The sequence below is a fragment of the Oxyura jamaicensis genome, chromosome 9, assembly GCF_011077185.1.
Source record: "Oxyura jamaicensis isolate SHBP4307 breed ruddy duck chromosome 9, BPBGC_Ojam_1.0, whole genome shotgun sequence".
Taxonomy (NCBI): Eukaryota; Metazoa; Chordata; class Aves; order Anseriformes; family Anatidae; genus Oxyura; species Oxyura jamaicensis.
This window is the reverse complement of record NC_048901.1, coordinates 8087291-8103332: the sequence shown is the minus strand read 5'-3', so window position 1 is coordinate 8103332 and position 16042 is coordinate 8087291. Positions and strand designations below refer to the sequence as shown.

General features: G+C 50.8%; 1 protein-coding gene across 4 annotated transcripts in view; it reads left to right on the top strand.

Moving 5' to 3' along the window:
• The first annotated feature begins 658 nt into the window (after positions 1-658).
• ST6GAL1 (ST6 beta-galactoside alpha-2,6-sialyltransferase 1) overlaps positions 659-16042 on the top strand; it is a 42510-nt gene continuing 27126 nt past the window's right edge. Inside the window, exons 1-2 of one of the 4 annotated variants that reach the window (XM_035334071.1) lie at positions 659-677; positions 12029-12186. In XM_035334071.1, coding sequence (XP_035189962.1) covers positions 12087-12186 — 100 coding nt within the window. In that variant the 5' untranslated portion in view covers positions 659-677; positions 12029-12086. Of the gene's footprint in view, positions 678-12028; positions 12187-13736; positions 13897-16042 lie in introns of those variants that run through there. The other 3 variants (XM_035334068.1, XM_035334069.1, XM_035334070.1) reach the window with 3 other exon arrangements.

Here is a 16042-nt window from a genome sequence, read left to right as displayed (position 1 = left end):
CACTGCCGTGCCGGCTGCCGCTTTGGAGGTGCTGCGGGCACAGGGTCCAGCTGGATGGATCATGTGTCGCTGCCTGGCTTAGCTCCTGGAGCTGTTGGCTGCTGCTGGAGGTGGCCATGATGCAGGGAGCAGCGAGCAGAGCTGCCTGTGCTCAGGAGAGCTTGGGGTCCTGGGTGCCAGGGACGGGATGGCACCGCAGCCTGCAGCTGCCCCGCGCTGTGCTCTAGCTCCTCTTCGGTCCTTTTGTGGATGCTTCCTCTAGGTGGGCACAGTGCTGCATCGTGGCCTTGTTCACGGTCAGCAGTGGTGGCAGTCAGGCTCTGCAGGCGTGCTGTGCTGTGTTGTGCCTGCACCTCTCTGCAAAAGTGGTGGTTGGGCTGAAAATCCTGCTTCGGAGACCTGGGCAGTGAACTGCCTGCCGCAACCAGCAGCATGCCTGTCTAGCTGACAGCAAGCACGAGGTTACATGTCTTGGTTCAGAAAGCAAGAGGAATACACAAGCGTCTTCTCCACCTCATCCTGTGCAAGCAAACCTGTGTTTACGAGGCTTTGATAACAAGACTGCTTGCCTGGCTAACTGCTGTTTGTTTGGGAATGCTCTGCTACTTGGTTGAAACCAAGCTTTGGTTGTGGAGGTGCGTCATTGGCCAAGACCTAATTTTTCTGGGACAAAGCAGGCAAGTACTTGGATCTTAATTTGTAGCAGTTGCTGACGGAGTTCCCTCTTGCAGGAGCTGGAAATATATGGCAGGAAATTAAAAGTTCCAGAATGAGATGGCCGAGGGTGCTTTAATTAATGGCAAAGTGGATGCAGTCAGTAATGTTTCATATCTTTAAGTCTGTCCTTGAGGCTGTGGTTCAGGAGGAACTTGACTGCAGAAGCAGGATTACTGCATGCTCAGCGGCTTATTTCCCTGTCTGTGCGAGAGGATGGGTGGCGTGCTGAAGGGCAGAGCTTTGCCAAAGGCAGTGCATAGGTGACAGCACCCTTGCAGGCATGGAGCACGCAGCTGGTTGTGAAGCACAAGTCTCTCCTGGCTTCCACGCTGCTCCAGGCTTCAGGGAGCAGAGGATGATAATTGGTGCTAGCCAAAATCCACCTCGGGTTGTCCTGCCTGGGGCTCTGAGGCTGGCTCGACTGGCTGGCACTGAGGAAGGTGTTTGAACTCGAGGTCTGTCACCTCCCTCTGCTCCTCCTGACCCACTTGAGCCGTTGCACCGCAGCTTTTGGAGGGGCAGGAATGGTGCAGTAGGGTCGTGGTCCTCCGTCCTGGTCACGGGAAAGTCAAAGCAGCCCTTGCAGCCCTAGGGGAAAACATCATTTTCCTGTTCTCAACTCGGCATTTATAAAGATGGCAATAAAAGATCTGACAGTATCATTTTGATGATGTTTTTTGAAACATACTGGCCTTTACTGTAGCCCTTGTCTTTGCTAGAGTAATGTAAATCCCAATTCTGCAAAGGATTTAGCAATCAAAGAGCATTATGAATCAGGCTGATACTTTGTCCCAACCGCAGCCCTTCTTAGGTTGCTGACCTACATACGGCTTTTGGCATCACTGCTTCAGGGAGGCCAGGCTCTGCTTCTGAACGCGAGGTGGTACGCGTGCTGCCGAGCTGCGAGATCGCTTTGTGTGCAGGGAATGAGGAACCGAGGTGACGTGCAGGTCTGCTGAAATCCCTCATCGCTTCAGCCGTGCTTGAAGCTGGTGCTGCTTGACTGGGAACTCGTCTGTGACGTGTGAGCTGTGGGTAGTTCCTCTGAATGCTCTTCCAGTTGTAATTGTGCTGATTAAAAAACTCAGATATGACAGGAGGTGTATTCGCTGTAAAGAGCTCCTGGATATCTGGCCGGCAGGAGTCATTGTTATCAGATGCTCTAATTACTTGTGTAATTAAAAACCTTGGGAAAACTTACATACTTTGGGCATTTGCTTATAGATAAAATCCAGGTTTGTTTTTTAAAACAGCTCAGCCTCTAGTGAGATGTGAACCTGAAGCGTCCTTCCTAAAACCACCCCAGAGGTTCGCTGTGCCCGTGCACATCTCATGGCTCTGCCGTGATGCCGGCAGTAAGGAGGTGAGCGGGTACAAAAGGAGGGGCTGGAAGTGGGTCCGTGAGGCAGCAGCTCCCCGGGAGCTCAGTCTGCTCCCTGCTGGCTCGTGACCAGCTCCCAAGCATCAGCCAAAGGACACCGGTGCGGTTCCCGTTGAGGTGGTGGCAGTGAAAACGCACAAAGCTCAGGTGAGCTTGCTTTCTGCTGCAGCTTGGGGAGGCAAGGAGCAGTATGAAACGCTGTAGCCGATGGCACGCAGAGCACAGACAGTCTTTGGGGTCAGCGTTCAGCTTTGCAACACAGCAGGACTGCCCCCGGCTCCGAGCAGTGTGGGGTCTGGCAATGTTGGCTCCCTCCCTGGGTAAGGGAAAGCACTGGTGTAAACTTCTTCTTCTTTCTTTTTTATGTACCCTGTTGTGGACATCTTCGATTGTGTGGGCACATCTGTTTGTGTTTGTTAAACACCATGTTGAGCAATGGAGCTGCACTGGTTAGTGCTTTAAGGCAGCGCTTAAGCCTGTTCGTATCTGGTATGATTTCAGCTCTGCAAGACGGATCCCTTGGTTTGCTGGGCTGCTGGAGGCGAGGAGAGGTGTGCCTGTGCTTCCTACCGTGTGCCAGCAGGCTGCACGTGCCTGTCGGCGTGGTCGCGGATGCCAGCTCTGGTGAAGGCCCTTGAAGCAGGGTGTGTGTATGCCGGTGTTTTCATCTGCAGGTCTGGGGTATTCAATCTAATCCGGTCCTGAGAGCTCCTGGGAGCTCAGCTGGGGAAGTAACGGGGCAGAGTGACAGCACCTCTGTGAAACGTGGGGACTGTGTGCTGTCCCACTGTGTGCCGTCCGCTAGGTTTTTGTCTCTGCAGCTCCCAAGTGGTGCGTTTGCTTTGCTCAGGTTTGTTGGTCCCTTGGCAGCCTTTGGAAGCTGCCTGCTGAGTTCCTGCCTCGTGTTGGGTGTCTTCGGAGACTTGAGAGTTGCAGCTCTGCCAGCAAGAAGTCAGATGATCTTAAATATTTGCTCATGATCTGTTCTCACAAGTTACCATAACCTCTGTTCTCAAACAAAGGGTGCAGAGAAAGCTGCAGTGCAGCATCTTGTGTATTCCTTTGTCTTCATAAAAAAAGTCTGCTTGTGATACCTTAATTTAGAATAGAAACACTGCACAGAATATCACCCCGCACACCAGCAGGATGCTGGAGGGCAGGGAGGCCTCCACTTTCTGCCTTTTACCCTTGTGCCCTGGATGCCTGGATGCTCTGTGAATGCAGGAGAAGAGAGCTCCTTGCCAGGCTGAGCTAAAATTTCTGCGTGCTCTGGATGCGTGTTTCCTCTGGGAACTGGCAGCTACCGAAAACGAACGGAGTGGAGCTGCCTTCGTTCTGCTGCCTGGTGTGCGCTCTGGCACTGCTGGAGCAAGCCAGGAACCCCCGGCCAGCCAGCCCAGGCGTGCTGCAGCGTGATGCTGGTTCTGATTATCGCCGTCCCTTTCCCAAGGCACCTGGAAATATTTAGAAACTTTACTCAAATGCGCGGTGCAGCTTCTAAGTGCACGTTGGCTGTTAATGCATCTAGCTTGATGGTGAGCAGAGCCAGCATCTACAGGGTCCCTAGCTGGCGCCTGCTCCCTACTGCCTAGCTTGGTAGGGAGGGCTGTCAGCAGGAGCAGCGGAGGGTACGGGTATTCTGCTGTACGTGGTCACTCACCTGGGGCACAGAGATCAGCAGAATTCTGTTAGTGTGGGCTTTACGAAGCTGTTTTAATGAAGTACGGAGCTCGAGCCAGCCTGTCACATGCACGTTGCACACAGGGCTGCATTAGGCAGCCCGTGTCGCGCTGGTGCGTGTGCTGGTGCTGGAGCCCTGGCTTGTGGCTGAGATCCCTGACTGAGAGACGCTGAGAGCAAGTTGCACTCCTGTTGTAACTAGTACAGCCGCTCCTGCTGTCGGGGAGTGAAGCAGTTTGCATTTATACCTGTAAAACTTTGCGGAAAGATAGAAGTATGCCTTATGGCCTGTCTCTCGTACCGCTACAGCATTCGCTGATTAGAAAATCAGAGGGATTGAAGTCAGTTTGCCACGTTTCCTGCAAGTGCCCTGTGTGCGTTAGCGGAGGTCACAGTCCGTAGGAAGTGTGCCAACGGTGTGCCTGGGACGGAGTGACAGCAGGAATTGTCACGGCAATCTTGCAGAAAAGATAGCTGCTTACTAAAATGGTTCTCTCAAAGACTATCTGCGGTCATAGTTGTCCCCTGCAGAGCACAAACCTCAAGGAGCTGTTTTTTTCCTGAAGTAACGTTAAACTTGCAACACGAGTGAAAAGGTTTTGTTTTCCTAGATTCATTGGTAGGGCTGAGCGTTCAGGACGTGCTGCTGGCAGAAAGGTAACGCAGACCACCACGTGCCTTCTGAACAGAGTAGCTCAAGCACTGAGCATCCTAAAAACAACCATGTAGTAAAAATTAAATAAATACAAATTTTAAATGCAAATCACAAGGATTTTCTGTTTCCTTGACAGATTTGAAACACAGTTGAAATGTACTCTTATCAGTCAGAGAAGATACGTTAATGCTGTCGGTTCCATTGTCAAACGCGGTCGAGGTATAGTGCTGCATAACTCCAAGGTTGTTCTCCGGTCCCGTGATGGATGATCAGTGTGTTATTTCTTGACTATCTTTATGACCCAACTGGAATCCTGAAACCCTTTGTGCTTGCTGGGGGTCTTAAGGAAATTGGAGATTTGAATGTAGGAGGTTATAGATGTTACAATCAAACTATATGTTACTGTTTTCATTTTAATGTAAGCTTATATCATTGGCATTAATACTCAACCCAGTGTTTGTCTCCTCAGCGGAGATTCAGTATTAGGAATTGTCAGGGTGCCGGGCGCTTCCGAAGTGAGATTCATCAGTGGGAACAAAACCCTTGTTCTCTGCCAGCTCTGTGCTGATTTTTCTGGGTGAGTTTGGTTGAAATACGATTTATGTTTATATTTATGTGGTCCCAGGTAAAATTCCGGAAACTGGGCAGAATCCAGAGGAAAATTTCAAGGTGCAGGAAAAGAATACAGGTCAAATTAAAACCCTTTTTTGATTCTGCAGGATTTTGTTACCCAGCACTACATATCGCTACACTTTGTCTCTTTCAAAGGGACCTTTTCCCACTTTGGAGGAGTTTTGCTGGTACGTTCACGTAGTATCTGGAGGCCTTTGTGCTCCATGCTGCTAACTGCTCGGCATCACCGAGGGGATGTCTGCAGGTTTTTTAGTGAGGGAGCTGAGAGGTAGGTCTGGTATTAACCAGGGCAAAGGCAATAACCTAACGGAAGCGGGCAGATTTGCTGGGAATAGTGCAACAGTGGAGGAAAACAGAACTTTTCCTTCTTCCTGATGCCAGGCTCTTGGCACCCTGTGGGGCTGAGGGTGGTCAGCTGCCCTCTGGGAGGAGTGGTGGTGGCAAGGACCAGGAAAGCACGGAGTCATGGAAGTAAGCAAAAAAGGAAAGATGCTCCAGAGTGTAATGAAGGAGAAGGCATGGCAATGGTGGGTACTAGAAAGGCACTCAGGGCTGGTGGTGGAGAGGAGGAAGGGAAGGCAGGGTGAAGATGGTACCAGAGAGCATCCTTCATGGGGGGGTCGTTCCTGCTCCGTGGAGAGGAAAACTATCAGAGTTTTCGGGGAGAAGAAAAACACAGAAAAAAAACACTGTAGGAAGCAGTGGTTAAGTGGATTTAAGATGGAAAGGAAAACAAAAACCAGAAGGGGCCAGGCTTGAGGGTAAGTGGAACAGAGATGGTGTTGAGGTTGAAGGAATGAGGAGCAGAGATGAAGGAAATAGCCCCAAGGATGTCTTTTGTTGTTGGAGGTAGTGGGATTCCTGCAGGCCAAGGGAGGATTGATACAAATGTAATCGGGAAGGGGTGGTTTGGAGAGATGTGAGAGTGCCAAGCTAGAAAAGCAGAAAGAGCGTTACTGGAGGAACACTTCAGTTGAAGAATGGCTTGCATGGTGAGATAGCCAGACTATCTGCTCCTGATATAGACTGGGGACTGAGATCACTGGAATTTTCTGGCTCTTCAAATTAAATTTTACATATTTTTAAAGAATAGCCTTTTTGAAGTCTGGCCAAATGAGTAGTTCACCTGTAGACTGAGGAGTGTGAAAACATGACTGAGGCTTTGCTTGGAGTAGTGGCCCCGTGCGTGGACATCTGTGTCACGTGCGTGGTCATCTGTGCTGAGCCTGCTGCAAGGTGTGGGCTTCAAAAAGGGCCACGAGTCCTCAGGAAGAGAGGTGGGAGAGGTGCATGGAAGGAATCTCATTTTCTTTAGATTTATCTGCTACTTTTCATAGCAGTCACTACTTGCTGTCTTTCATTTCATTCTTCTGTAATCCAGCGTGGGTGTTGGTTGGGAGTATTTTAGGCACTGTGGATGCGGCTCATCAATTCCCGTTGTGGTTAGGAGTGTGCTCTTGAAAATCAGTGGGAATTACTTCACATCTGTACCTGAGGTAAAAATCAAGTTCACTTTCAAGTGTGGCAAAGCCCCTTTCTGCCTTCCCTCTCTCCGTTTTGGAAACCTGTTAGCATTCCACGTCTGCTCTGGGTAGGTGAGGGTGGTATGGCAACCCTGCAACTCTGCTCTTGCTGCAGTTTTGATCTCTCAGGATAAAACCAGGGAGAAATCCCACAGAAGTGTTCTCCAGGAATCTGTGGGCAAGTTTCTTGTTCAAGGTTCACGTGTAACCAGTCTGTGATTCAGCAGCCTCTGGTTTTGGCTGAGCCACAGGGCAAGAGGTCTTGACTGGGATTTCCGAGGTGAGTTCAGCTCTGCACTTTGTCGTCAGCTCTGGGCAGATCGCTTTGCAAAGCACCAGTCTTCTTCAGAGGGTCAGCACTGCTGTGTTGCAATGAAATGCATGCTTTAGGGTTGAGAAGTCTCCCTAGTTATTAAGGGAGCGTAATCAGATAAATATTTCATTAGATATTTATGGATTGTTTAATTAGATGGATAGATAATCACATGCTTGCCATCTAGGTAGAAAAAAATAAACAGTTAAGGATTAGCTGTAAAATTTGATGTCAGAAATGGTGTTAAGTTTCTGCTTGGACACTCTTTAATTATGTTTTGTTTAGTCCGTGCTGGAAGAGAACAAAAATGAAGGAAATCCAAGCTTACCTGAGCTAAAATGAGAGGTCTTACCAGGGTCATCAATGCATATTAACTCATACTTTTAAAATTCATGCCTGCCATTAATTTGGCTTAACTCTTCCCATCTGTCTCCATGTAGGCAAGACTCTAGAAGCCTAACTTGTTTTGAGGTATTGCAGAAGGGCCAAGGTTTCAGAGGTCTGAGTGCCGTGCCCTGCCACACGTGCGGTGCAGCAGGTAGGTGCGGTGGTGGGGTTGTCCCTTCCCTGGTTGCAGCAGTGCCAGCTGGAGAGCCGGGGCTGTAGCTCTTCCTGCTCACAGCCCGGCCTCAGGGCTCATACCTGTCCTCAGCAGAGTTTTACGCTGGGTCTTAAGCTGCTGATCTGCCAGAGCCATTTTCAGGCAGCATCTTTCCCAGCACCTTGTGGTCTGATGGGCAGCTGAGCTGACAAAAGTCTCACTTCTTTCTTCCCAGCTTCCACCCATTTCTTGTGGCTTTCAGCGCTGGTTTTGGGAGGAGGATGAAGGAAGTTGAGTTCAGATAGGCTGGAAGCTGCAGTATGCAGCACCTTGTCTGGGGAAAATGGTGAGGGGCTCCTGGAGAGCTGGCAGGCACAGTGAAGGGATGTGGCTGGGGTCATGCCTGGATGAGACTGCTTCTGGGTGCCAGAACCCCCTCAGCTCTGGTGTGCATGGATCACCTTTCTTCCTGGCCATGCTGCAGCTCCTGCTCAGGCTGTGGTTGCGCTGGAAGCTGTGGTGTGGGCCGGCTGCCTTCCTCCTGCTGCTGCCTTGCGCCCTGTCTGAGGGAAGCGTGGAGAGCAGTAAGTGGTGCCCGAGCCTGCCTTGTGGCAGGCAGGTTTCCACTTCTGTCAGTGGCAAGGTGGTGGCAAGAGTGGGAAATTTCTTCTCTCCTTTATCCTAGCAATGCTCCTCCAAAGGCATGTGTTTCCCTTGGCGTATGGCCAAGGTAGTAATCAGTAACTTGATTTTCTGTAGTTCCCCTGGAAGTTGCTGACTTCTGCTTCTCTGGTTTCAGCAGTGGTTGGTCTCTGAAGTCTTTTGCCTGTAGCATTCATGGAGCAATTGAAGGTGAACAAGGGCTGCTGTAGCTGAAGGTATCAAAACCAAGCACAGCTACATCCCTTCAGAGGACAGGCTGTGGAGCTGGAGTTTCTGTAGTCAAGCCTATGGCCATGTCTTTGGTTTCATTTTTTATTATAATTTATTTGTAAGAAGGTTCCATTTTACAGCACAGGTAGTATTCTAGTAGCATCAGCCATGTAAAAAAATAAATAAAAACCTGTGGGCATACCTTGTAGTAATGGGGGTTTTATCAAGCGTAATTTTGTCCTTCTGGAATTGTTAAGTGGTCAGCCCGGGCTGACAAGAAAAGGGACAAGAAAAAGGACAACAAAAGGGTTGTAAAGGCAGGCTCAGAAGGCAGGGTAGTGTTTAAGTTATACAGCCCTAATTCAACTTGTGTATGTGCTACAGTTTCTGACTGCATGGTTTCATGGCTGCTTCTTAGCTTGGTGCTTGCCCAGGTCCCTTTGGATGGCATCCCTTCCTTCTGTAGGATCAACAGCACCGCTCGGCTTGCTGCCATCTGCAAACATGCTGAGGGTGCTCTTGATCCCCCTGCCTTATGTCACTGCTGAATGGTTAGTTGGCAGCTGTAGCTGTGCATATGCATATACCCAAAGAAATGGGTATTTGCGTGGAGTATTCAGACTCTTAGAAAAGGTCCAGAACAAGGCTGCTGGCCTTGGAGTCTCCCCGTCACTTACTCAGGTTTGGGGCAGGTTGCTTGGTTTCTCCGTACCTCACCGTAATGTGGAGACAGCTTCTGTGCCTTGCTGGGCCCTGCGAGTTGCTGGGGGTCCGTGCTCTGCGGGAGCCACAAGTGGCTCTCAGAGGAACGCGAGTTTGGAGCTCGCCTGGGGCTCTGTTGCCTGCGGGGCCAGCCTCGTGTCCAGACAAGCGCGCAGCTCCTCCGGTGCTGGGTTTTGCACCTGGCCAGCGGGTAGCATCATGCGGTGCCCCCGTGGCTCAGCCTGCGGGTCCGGGCGTAAGCAGGAGCCAAGGGCACGAGGCTGGGCCGGGTGACCGTCCACGCTGGCGCCGTGTGCTGCCCCGGGGCTCCTGCGCCTTGGCTGCCGGCGGGAGGGAGCTGCTGCTTTCCTGGTAATGTCTTAATGGTTCTCTATTTAACTGTAATTAACCCAGCAGGCAGGGTTTTGATTATTATGTTTTAGAAGAGTTGTGGTGGCAAGGCTTGTAATTTTGGGATGAATCAGCAGTAACAATTAAGCAATAAACAAACATGATTTCTTTTACCAGAACGCAGCAGTGTTTTCCTCTGCCAAAGCAGCCGGCGGGCGCTTGTTCGTGTTGCAGCTGGGGAACATGGGGAGGAGAAATAATTTCTCACCTGTGAAAAGAAGGGAAGAAGTTAATGATAAATTTATTTACTGCTATCACTTCCTTTTTCTTTTTTTTTTTTTCTTGCCTTTTTTGGGTTGGGGGCTTCTTTGGCTTTTGTTTGTTTTATTGTGGTTTGTTTTTTTCCTCTTGAGGGTGGGATCTTTTTTCAGCACTGTTGTGGGGAGGTTAACACGAAGTTGTTGCTTAACCTTGGCATTTTCAAAGGTACCTTCCCATCAAATAACTCCTGGTATTCCTCGCGGTGCTAATGCTTGCTCTGTAGACAGGCACGTGCACATTTGGGGAGTAAAACTTGGGGCAGCATCTGGGTAAGCAGTAAGGAAAGTGCCTGTGCTGCACTGGCTGAACATGCTGGCCTTGGATTTGTGGGACATGTTCCAAGCTTTGGGGAAGCATTACCTGTGGCCAGGTGGGTCTGGGACAACTTCTGTGCCTTTTGAGCCCTTGGTCTCTGCTGGAGGCTGGCTGTGTGGGGGTGGAGGAGGTCAGTGCTATGTTAGTTACCGCTCACCAGCCACCCCTTTCCCCCACCCACACATTCTGGCAGCATTTTAAAAATGAAATGTAGGACCAAGGGGTGATGCCCTGTCTCCCTCCTACTTGCAGGATCTCCGTGTGCCTGGGTCAGGGGTCAGCTGTCTTCTGGTTTTTGCCCATCAAAATACTGCAGCCTTATTAGAGAATTGACATCTGGCTGGGACACAATTTGCTCTATTTAAAAATAAATAAAAAATAAAAATTTAGCTGGCCTGTTTTCTTCTGTCTGTGACTCGTGTGATAAGAGTGTGGTCTGGTTTGTTTTCCGGTGGTGTGCTGGTGACCCTGCCCTGCAGACGGGTTGGCCCTGGCAGCACGGTGGGAAAGATGCCCGCTGTTCGAAGGGGGAAAGCACAGCCCTGTGGGAGTGGGCTGGGGCTTCTCTGCTGCGCACACCCGGGCTCAGGCTGTGAGGCTGACCGCCTCGTTGCTGCACATCGGTTTTTACAGCTGCAGTGGAGACAGGGTAGGCTCCTGACCCAACTTTTTTGTTTTATTCGTCTTTTACTTTGTAATCCAATAAAGCAGCATAGAGAGAACTAGTACATGAAGCTGCTCGCTTAGCGGGCTGCCGGGGCAGAGGAGGAGGTGGTTTCCTGATGTTGCCTGTTTTGTTAAGCTTAGCCTGGGCTATTGAGCAAATCTGCTACCTTTTTCATGAGAAGTATCAAAGAAGGTGGAGAGGGCTCTGACCCCCTGGATACTCTCCAGATTAATTACACCTTTTTGTTTTCCCCATGGTGGCAGAATGGGCGGACACCCTGGGCAGCCCCTTCCAATGCATGACCACCCTCTCCATGAGGAAATTCTTCCTGATACCCAATCTTAGCCTCCCTAGTGAAACCTGAGGCCATTTCCTTGCAGTCCGTGTATTGCCACGGGGATGCCCATATCAGGCCATGATCAGAGGGTGGCCAGATCCCTCTCATGCCTATGGCTTGTAGGACAGAGCCTGGTGTGCTTACTGCATGGCGTGAAGTAGCGCATGGACCAGGCATCCTGGTGACTGCTGGGGCTGCTGGTGGGGCTTCTAGTCTGGCACTCACGTGCAGCCACCCAAAACCACTGCTGATTGCCAGAAGAAGCACAAAACATTACTTTCTGGTTTAGCAGCCCGTTCTTCCTGCCTTCCCCTGGCCTGATGTAACCCTTGAAGATCTCTTTGGTTTCATTATTTCTCATGCAGCCGCAGCCCTGGGGAGCGCTGGGCGTTGGCGGCGTGCTGCCATCTTCTAGCACCAAACGTCGCCGTCAGCCCTCCGGCCTGCTCGCAAGGACGTGCGGCCGCACCTCGCTGCCCACCGGGGTTGCTGCCTCTCGCTGCCCCCTCTGCTGAGCTTTCTGCTCCTGGCAGGGCTGAGTGCTGTGGTGCCGTGGGCCTGGGGTCCTTGGGGTTGGAGGTGGCTGTGGTGTGGGGTATCAGCGTGTCGGGACCTCTCTGTAACCTGTCGGCGACGGCAGGGAGCAGAGCTGCGGGACGTGTGGGGCAGACCCGTGCCGGGCCATGCACACAGGCTGGAAACTTGCCTGGGGCAGGGTAATTATGGAAGGCAGTGGTTTTTGTGCGGGTTGTGTGCACCGACTTGCTAAACAGTCTTGTGATTAGTATCTTATTTAAGAGCATGTGTTGTAGTTACTCCTAGTTTCTTGTAGAAACAGGGGAGAGGTTAGAAAAATGAACTCTGAAAAGGCTTTTTTGTATTTCTGGCCAGGTCTCTGCATAGTTGCTTGTTGCTGCAGGTGTGCCATGTGTGTCCTGGCTGCCCACTGTGGTCCCAGGTCCAGCAGTCTGTATGACCAATGTGGCTGTCTCACATTGCATCCTTAATTTCTTTCCTAGGCCAGAAAACTCTACTAGAGGTGAGATGTGGGCATGAGGAACTGCATGCACAGCTTGGATGTGGCAGCAGCTCGCCCAGACCTCAGCTGGCCACCCTGCTGTGACTGGAAGGGTTTCGCAAAAGCTGCTGTGGACAGCGAAGGAACCCGGAGATGAAGGTAATGGCCATGCCTCTCTTCTCTTCCCTGTACCTCTTTTTGCTTTTGCAGGCCTGGCAGCAAGAGCATGGCTGCTGTCAGCGTGGTAAGGGCACGTATATACAAAGGCATTGCTGTCTGTCGAGGGGCTGTCTTGAGTTGCATGCGAAGTTGGGAGGGGTGTGAGGAGAACTGCGAGGGCTCTCTGCTCTTCGCCTTGCACCTCCCCTATACTTTTTGTAAAGCGAAATATGTTTATTCTGCTTCTTGGGGGAGCTCTTGTAAACGTTGATACGTGCTGGCTAAGCTCCAGAGAGAAATGCCTAAGATGCAGTTGCATTCTGACTTGCATAAAACTAATATAAGATGTGTGCTGGGGCTTACTTTGGTTAGGGCTTTCCCCAGAAACCCTCTGGGGATATGGCTGGTGGTGCTGGGTTAGAGTAATTAGCTGGATGGGTTCACAGCCGACCTCTGCTCAACATGCCTGGAGATCTCCATGCGTTCACTGGTGGTGCCCCTATTTTTTGCCCTCTCCATCTCTCTTCCCTGCTGAAATCCTGTCCCTTATCACAGCCCTGCAAGCTTTCATTAGCTGTCTCCTTGGATGATTAGCTAGTCTGAAAGATCTGTGCTGCCTATAGAGTTATTGCTAGCGCTCTGTGCCTTAGTGTGGAGCCAGATTAGTCTAATAAATGTGCGGATGGGCTACCCTTTGGTGCACAGTTCAGCGTTTTGGTTAGGCACAGCAAGGTTTTGGGTAACCTGTCTGGGAAGGTGGTGGTGCCAGGAGCCCCAAGGTGAATGCAGACCTCTGCTTTGTCACGCTCCTCATTTAACACATGGGTGACCAAAGGAAAGCAAACTCAGTAGGGGAGATTTTTAGAGGTGATTGCAAGTATGGGTTTTGGACTTACGCCCATTTTCATGTGTGAAGAGGGTTTGAGAGGATTTCATTGTACAGTTGCTTTTTTTAATCCTTAACTTCCTGGCATCAGGAATGCCAGGCAGCAGTGACCTCTGTCCCCTCCCCATTTCCTCCACTGCTGGAAACATGGTAGTCTTCCCTCCTCTGCTTAAAACCTGAATCTTTAATATGGAAAATGCACCCCCCTCTCTTCTCTTCTGGCCCGGGAACACTTCCCCGTGTTGTATTACCTTTAGCATTGCAAACTGGAGAGCCCCGGCCGTGGCGGTGTGGCTCAGCAGCCCACCGCCCTGGGGGCTGAGGTGGGCAGGGAGCAGCCGCTGCTGTGGTGCGTCGAGACCCAGGGGTACAGGACCCGGCCAGCACCAGCAGGAGTGGGAACGCGCTGCTGGAGACAGGTGAGTGGAAGAGAGGAGAGGCACGGCACGTTGCCTTGGACATCCCTGGCAGCTGTTGTTTTCCTGGGGAAAGAAGGAAACTGAGCCAGAGACGGCTTCTGGTGAGACAGGATTTTAGTATAGAATAGAGGATCCAGCAGGTCAGCCATGGAGTGCTGCCTATGTAAAAACTTTTTATTTATTTTTGTGTGTGCGTGTACGTGGAAACAAAGGGTTTTGTTTCTGTTTTCTTGTTCCTTTATGAGAATCCTCTGCTCACCAGGCAAAGAAGTGACTCATGGTGTGACCTTGTGCTTGCTGCTGAGATAGCAGGAGCTTGGAGTGCAGTGTAACTTGCAGGAGTGGGACTCAAACTCCCTGGGATGGTGTAGCAGCACGGAGCAGCTCTGTGTGCCCATGTGAAGTGTAAGTTTGCACCAGCGAGTGTTACTTTAGCCTCGGTTGGATGCCAGTCTTTAGGACAGCAGAAATCTAAGGCCAAGCTGACCTCTCAAGCACAAGTTTTGCTTTTAATACAGAGAGATTCATTCTCTTAATCTACTTCAGTAGGACAAAGTCTTTATCTCCTTTTGAAGTGAGGAGACTGTTGGACAGTCACACCCACTCACCTTTTACTAAATGAGATTCTGCAGGAGGCAGCCTGGTTAGGCCTGGCTTGCAGTATGCAAAGGTTGCTGGTGGAATTCCACCAAATGTATCAGCGATATATTTGGTCTGCGGTACCTTTACCTCTCAGTCTGCACAACCCCCTTGTCAGCAATTACACCGTGTTTAGTGCGTCAGTGTCTGAAATGGAAAATGCCTGTTTCTCTTTCCTCCTTTTGGCTCCTTGGAAATGGGGAAGTTAAAAGCACGCCTTACCCCTCTGCCCCCTGGGCTGTGCCGCACTGCCAGGACCCCACTCCTCTGGGCAGCGGCTGGCAGGGGAGCAGAGCCCTGCATGCTGCAGGGGAGCCATGGCCCCGTGGTACCTGGGGCCTGGGTGACAGACGGGAGGAGCACAGCCACACACAAGGACGTCCAGAGGCTCTTCTTCAGCAGCAGTTCTGCAGCGTGGGTGTCCAGGCTGGTTGAGCACACTCAGCATTATCTTGGACCCGGTACTAAAATACAGTTTCTTCTAAAGGGGATGCGTAAAGTATTGTGCAAGATAACAGAGTAATTAAGTGTCGTATAAGATAACAGAGTAATTAATTCTGAACACTTGATTCTGAAGCACAGTGCCAGCCCATCTGGGTGGTTTTCCTTTAGGATGGCTCCACTGTTGCTGTCGGTTTTGGGCAGCTTTCTGGATCGGGAGTTGGTCGTTTGTGCTTGTGGCTCTGGGTCTCCTGGTGCCAGCCTTCTTCTGCCTGTTCAAGGCTTCTGCTGGCTTATGTTCACAAGGTCCGTGCCACAGTCCTGGGCTTATTCATTTCTGTGCACGTTATTCTGGAGTCATTGGTGTCGGTTAACGCTATGCAATATCAGGGTTTAAAGGAATGCTTGTATACATGCCGATGTGTAAATAGATCTGTGGGTGTTTATATTTGATTGTACAGGTGTGTGTGTGTATTTGTGTTCTTAATGACAAGTGGTTGTGAAGCTGTACGTACGTTAGCAGGACAGTGCTCTTGGCGTGGGTTAGAGTTGTACACTGTTCCAGTCACTGCAAGCGGGTGGCTTGCTCACCTTCCTTTCAGGTTTACAGATGCAGTTGCTGGAGCTGCTTCTGTTGCCAGCTCCTGGTGCAGAAGATGACCAGCTCAGGCATTGCTTCTGACATGAAGCTTCTGCAGGAGTCGTACGTTGGCTCTGAAACTCACAGCATCTTGGTGAGCAGAGGACAGGAGCCCAGAACAGCCACTGCATGCTGGGGGTCTGGGAGAGATGGGAGGAAAGCTAACAAAAACAAAACAAAACAACAACCAACCACCACCAACAACAAAAACAGATGAGAGAAGGACTTTCAAAAAGGAAGGTTCATGGAGGGGAGGAGGAGCTCTGGAGATAGACGTGAGGATCCCACTGAGGCAGGAGGTGACTGCACACCACTTCTCCCTGGAGAAAGGCCATGGAAATTTGAGCATCCCCTCATGCAGAGCCAATGCTGAAAGGAGAGTGAAGGGCCTTAGGAAAGGTTTCCCATGAAGAAGAGGAGTGCTGGAGATGCAGGCACAGTAGGAAAGCTTCTGTTTCCACACAGGTCACGTATGGCAGAAGCAGCTGTGTGGTGGGAGCTCCTTCACCAGCACTGTACTGGTTTGGGGAGGGCTTCCCGGCTGCTGTCAGGAGCAGCTCTGGCAGGTGTTTTGCATCCCTGGTCTCTTAAAAATAGCTCTCTTAAAAACAGCGTCAGTCAGAGAAGTGGTTTCGCTAAGCGTAAACCACCAGCGCCTCTGTGCTTGTTGCTCCAGCAAGTGTTTGATCAGATTGTGTGAACACCGTACTTTAATCTGAAAACAGCAGAACCCTCGCGGAGTGAAAGGGTTCAGGCGACCCAGCGCCTTGAGGTGAGCGTGTGGGGAACTCCATCCAACTTCCTTTCTCTTACATATATCGTAGCCTCTTT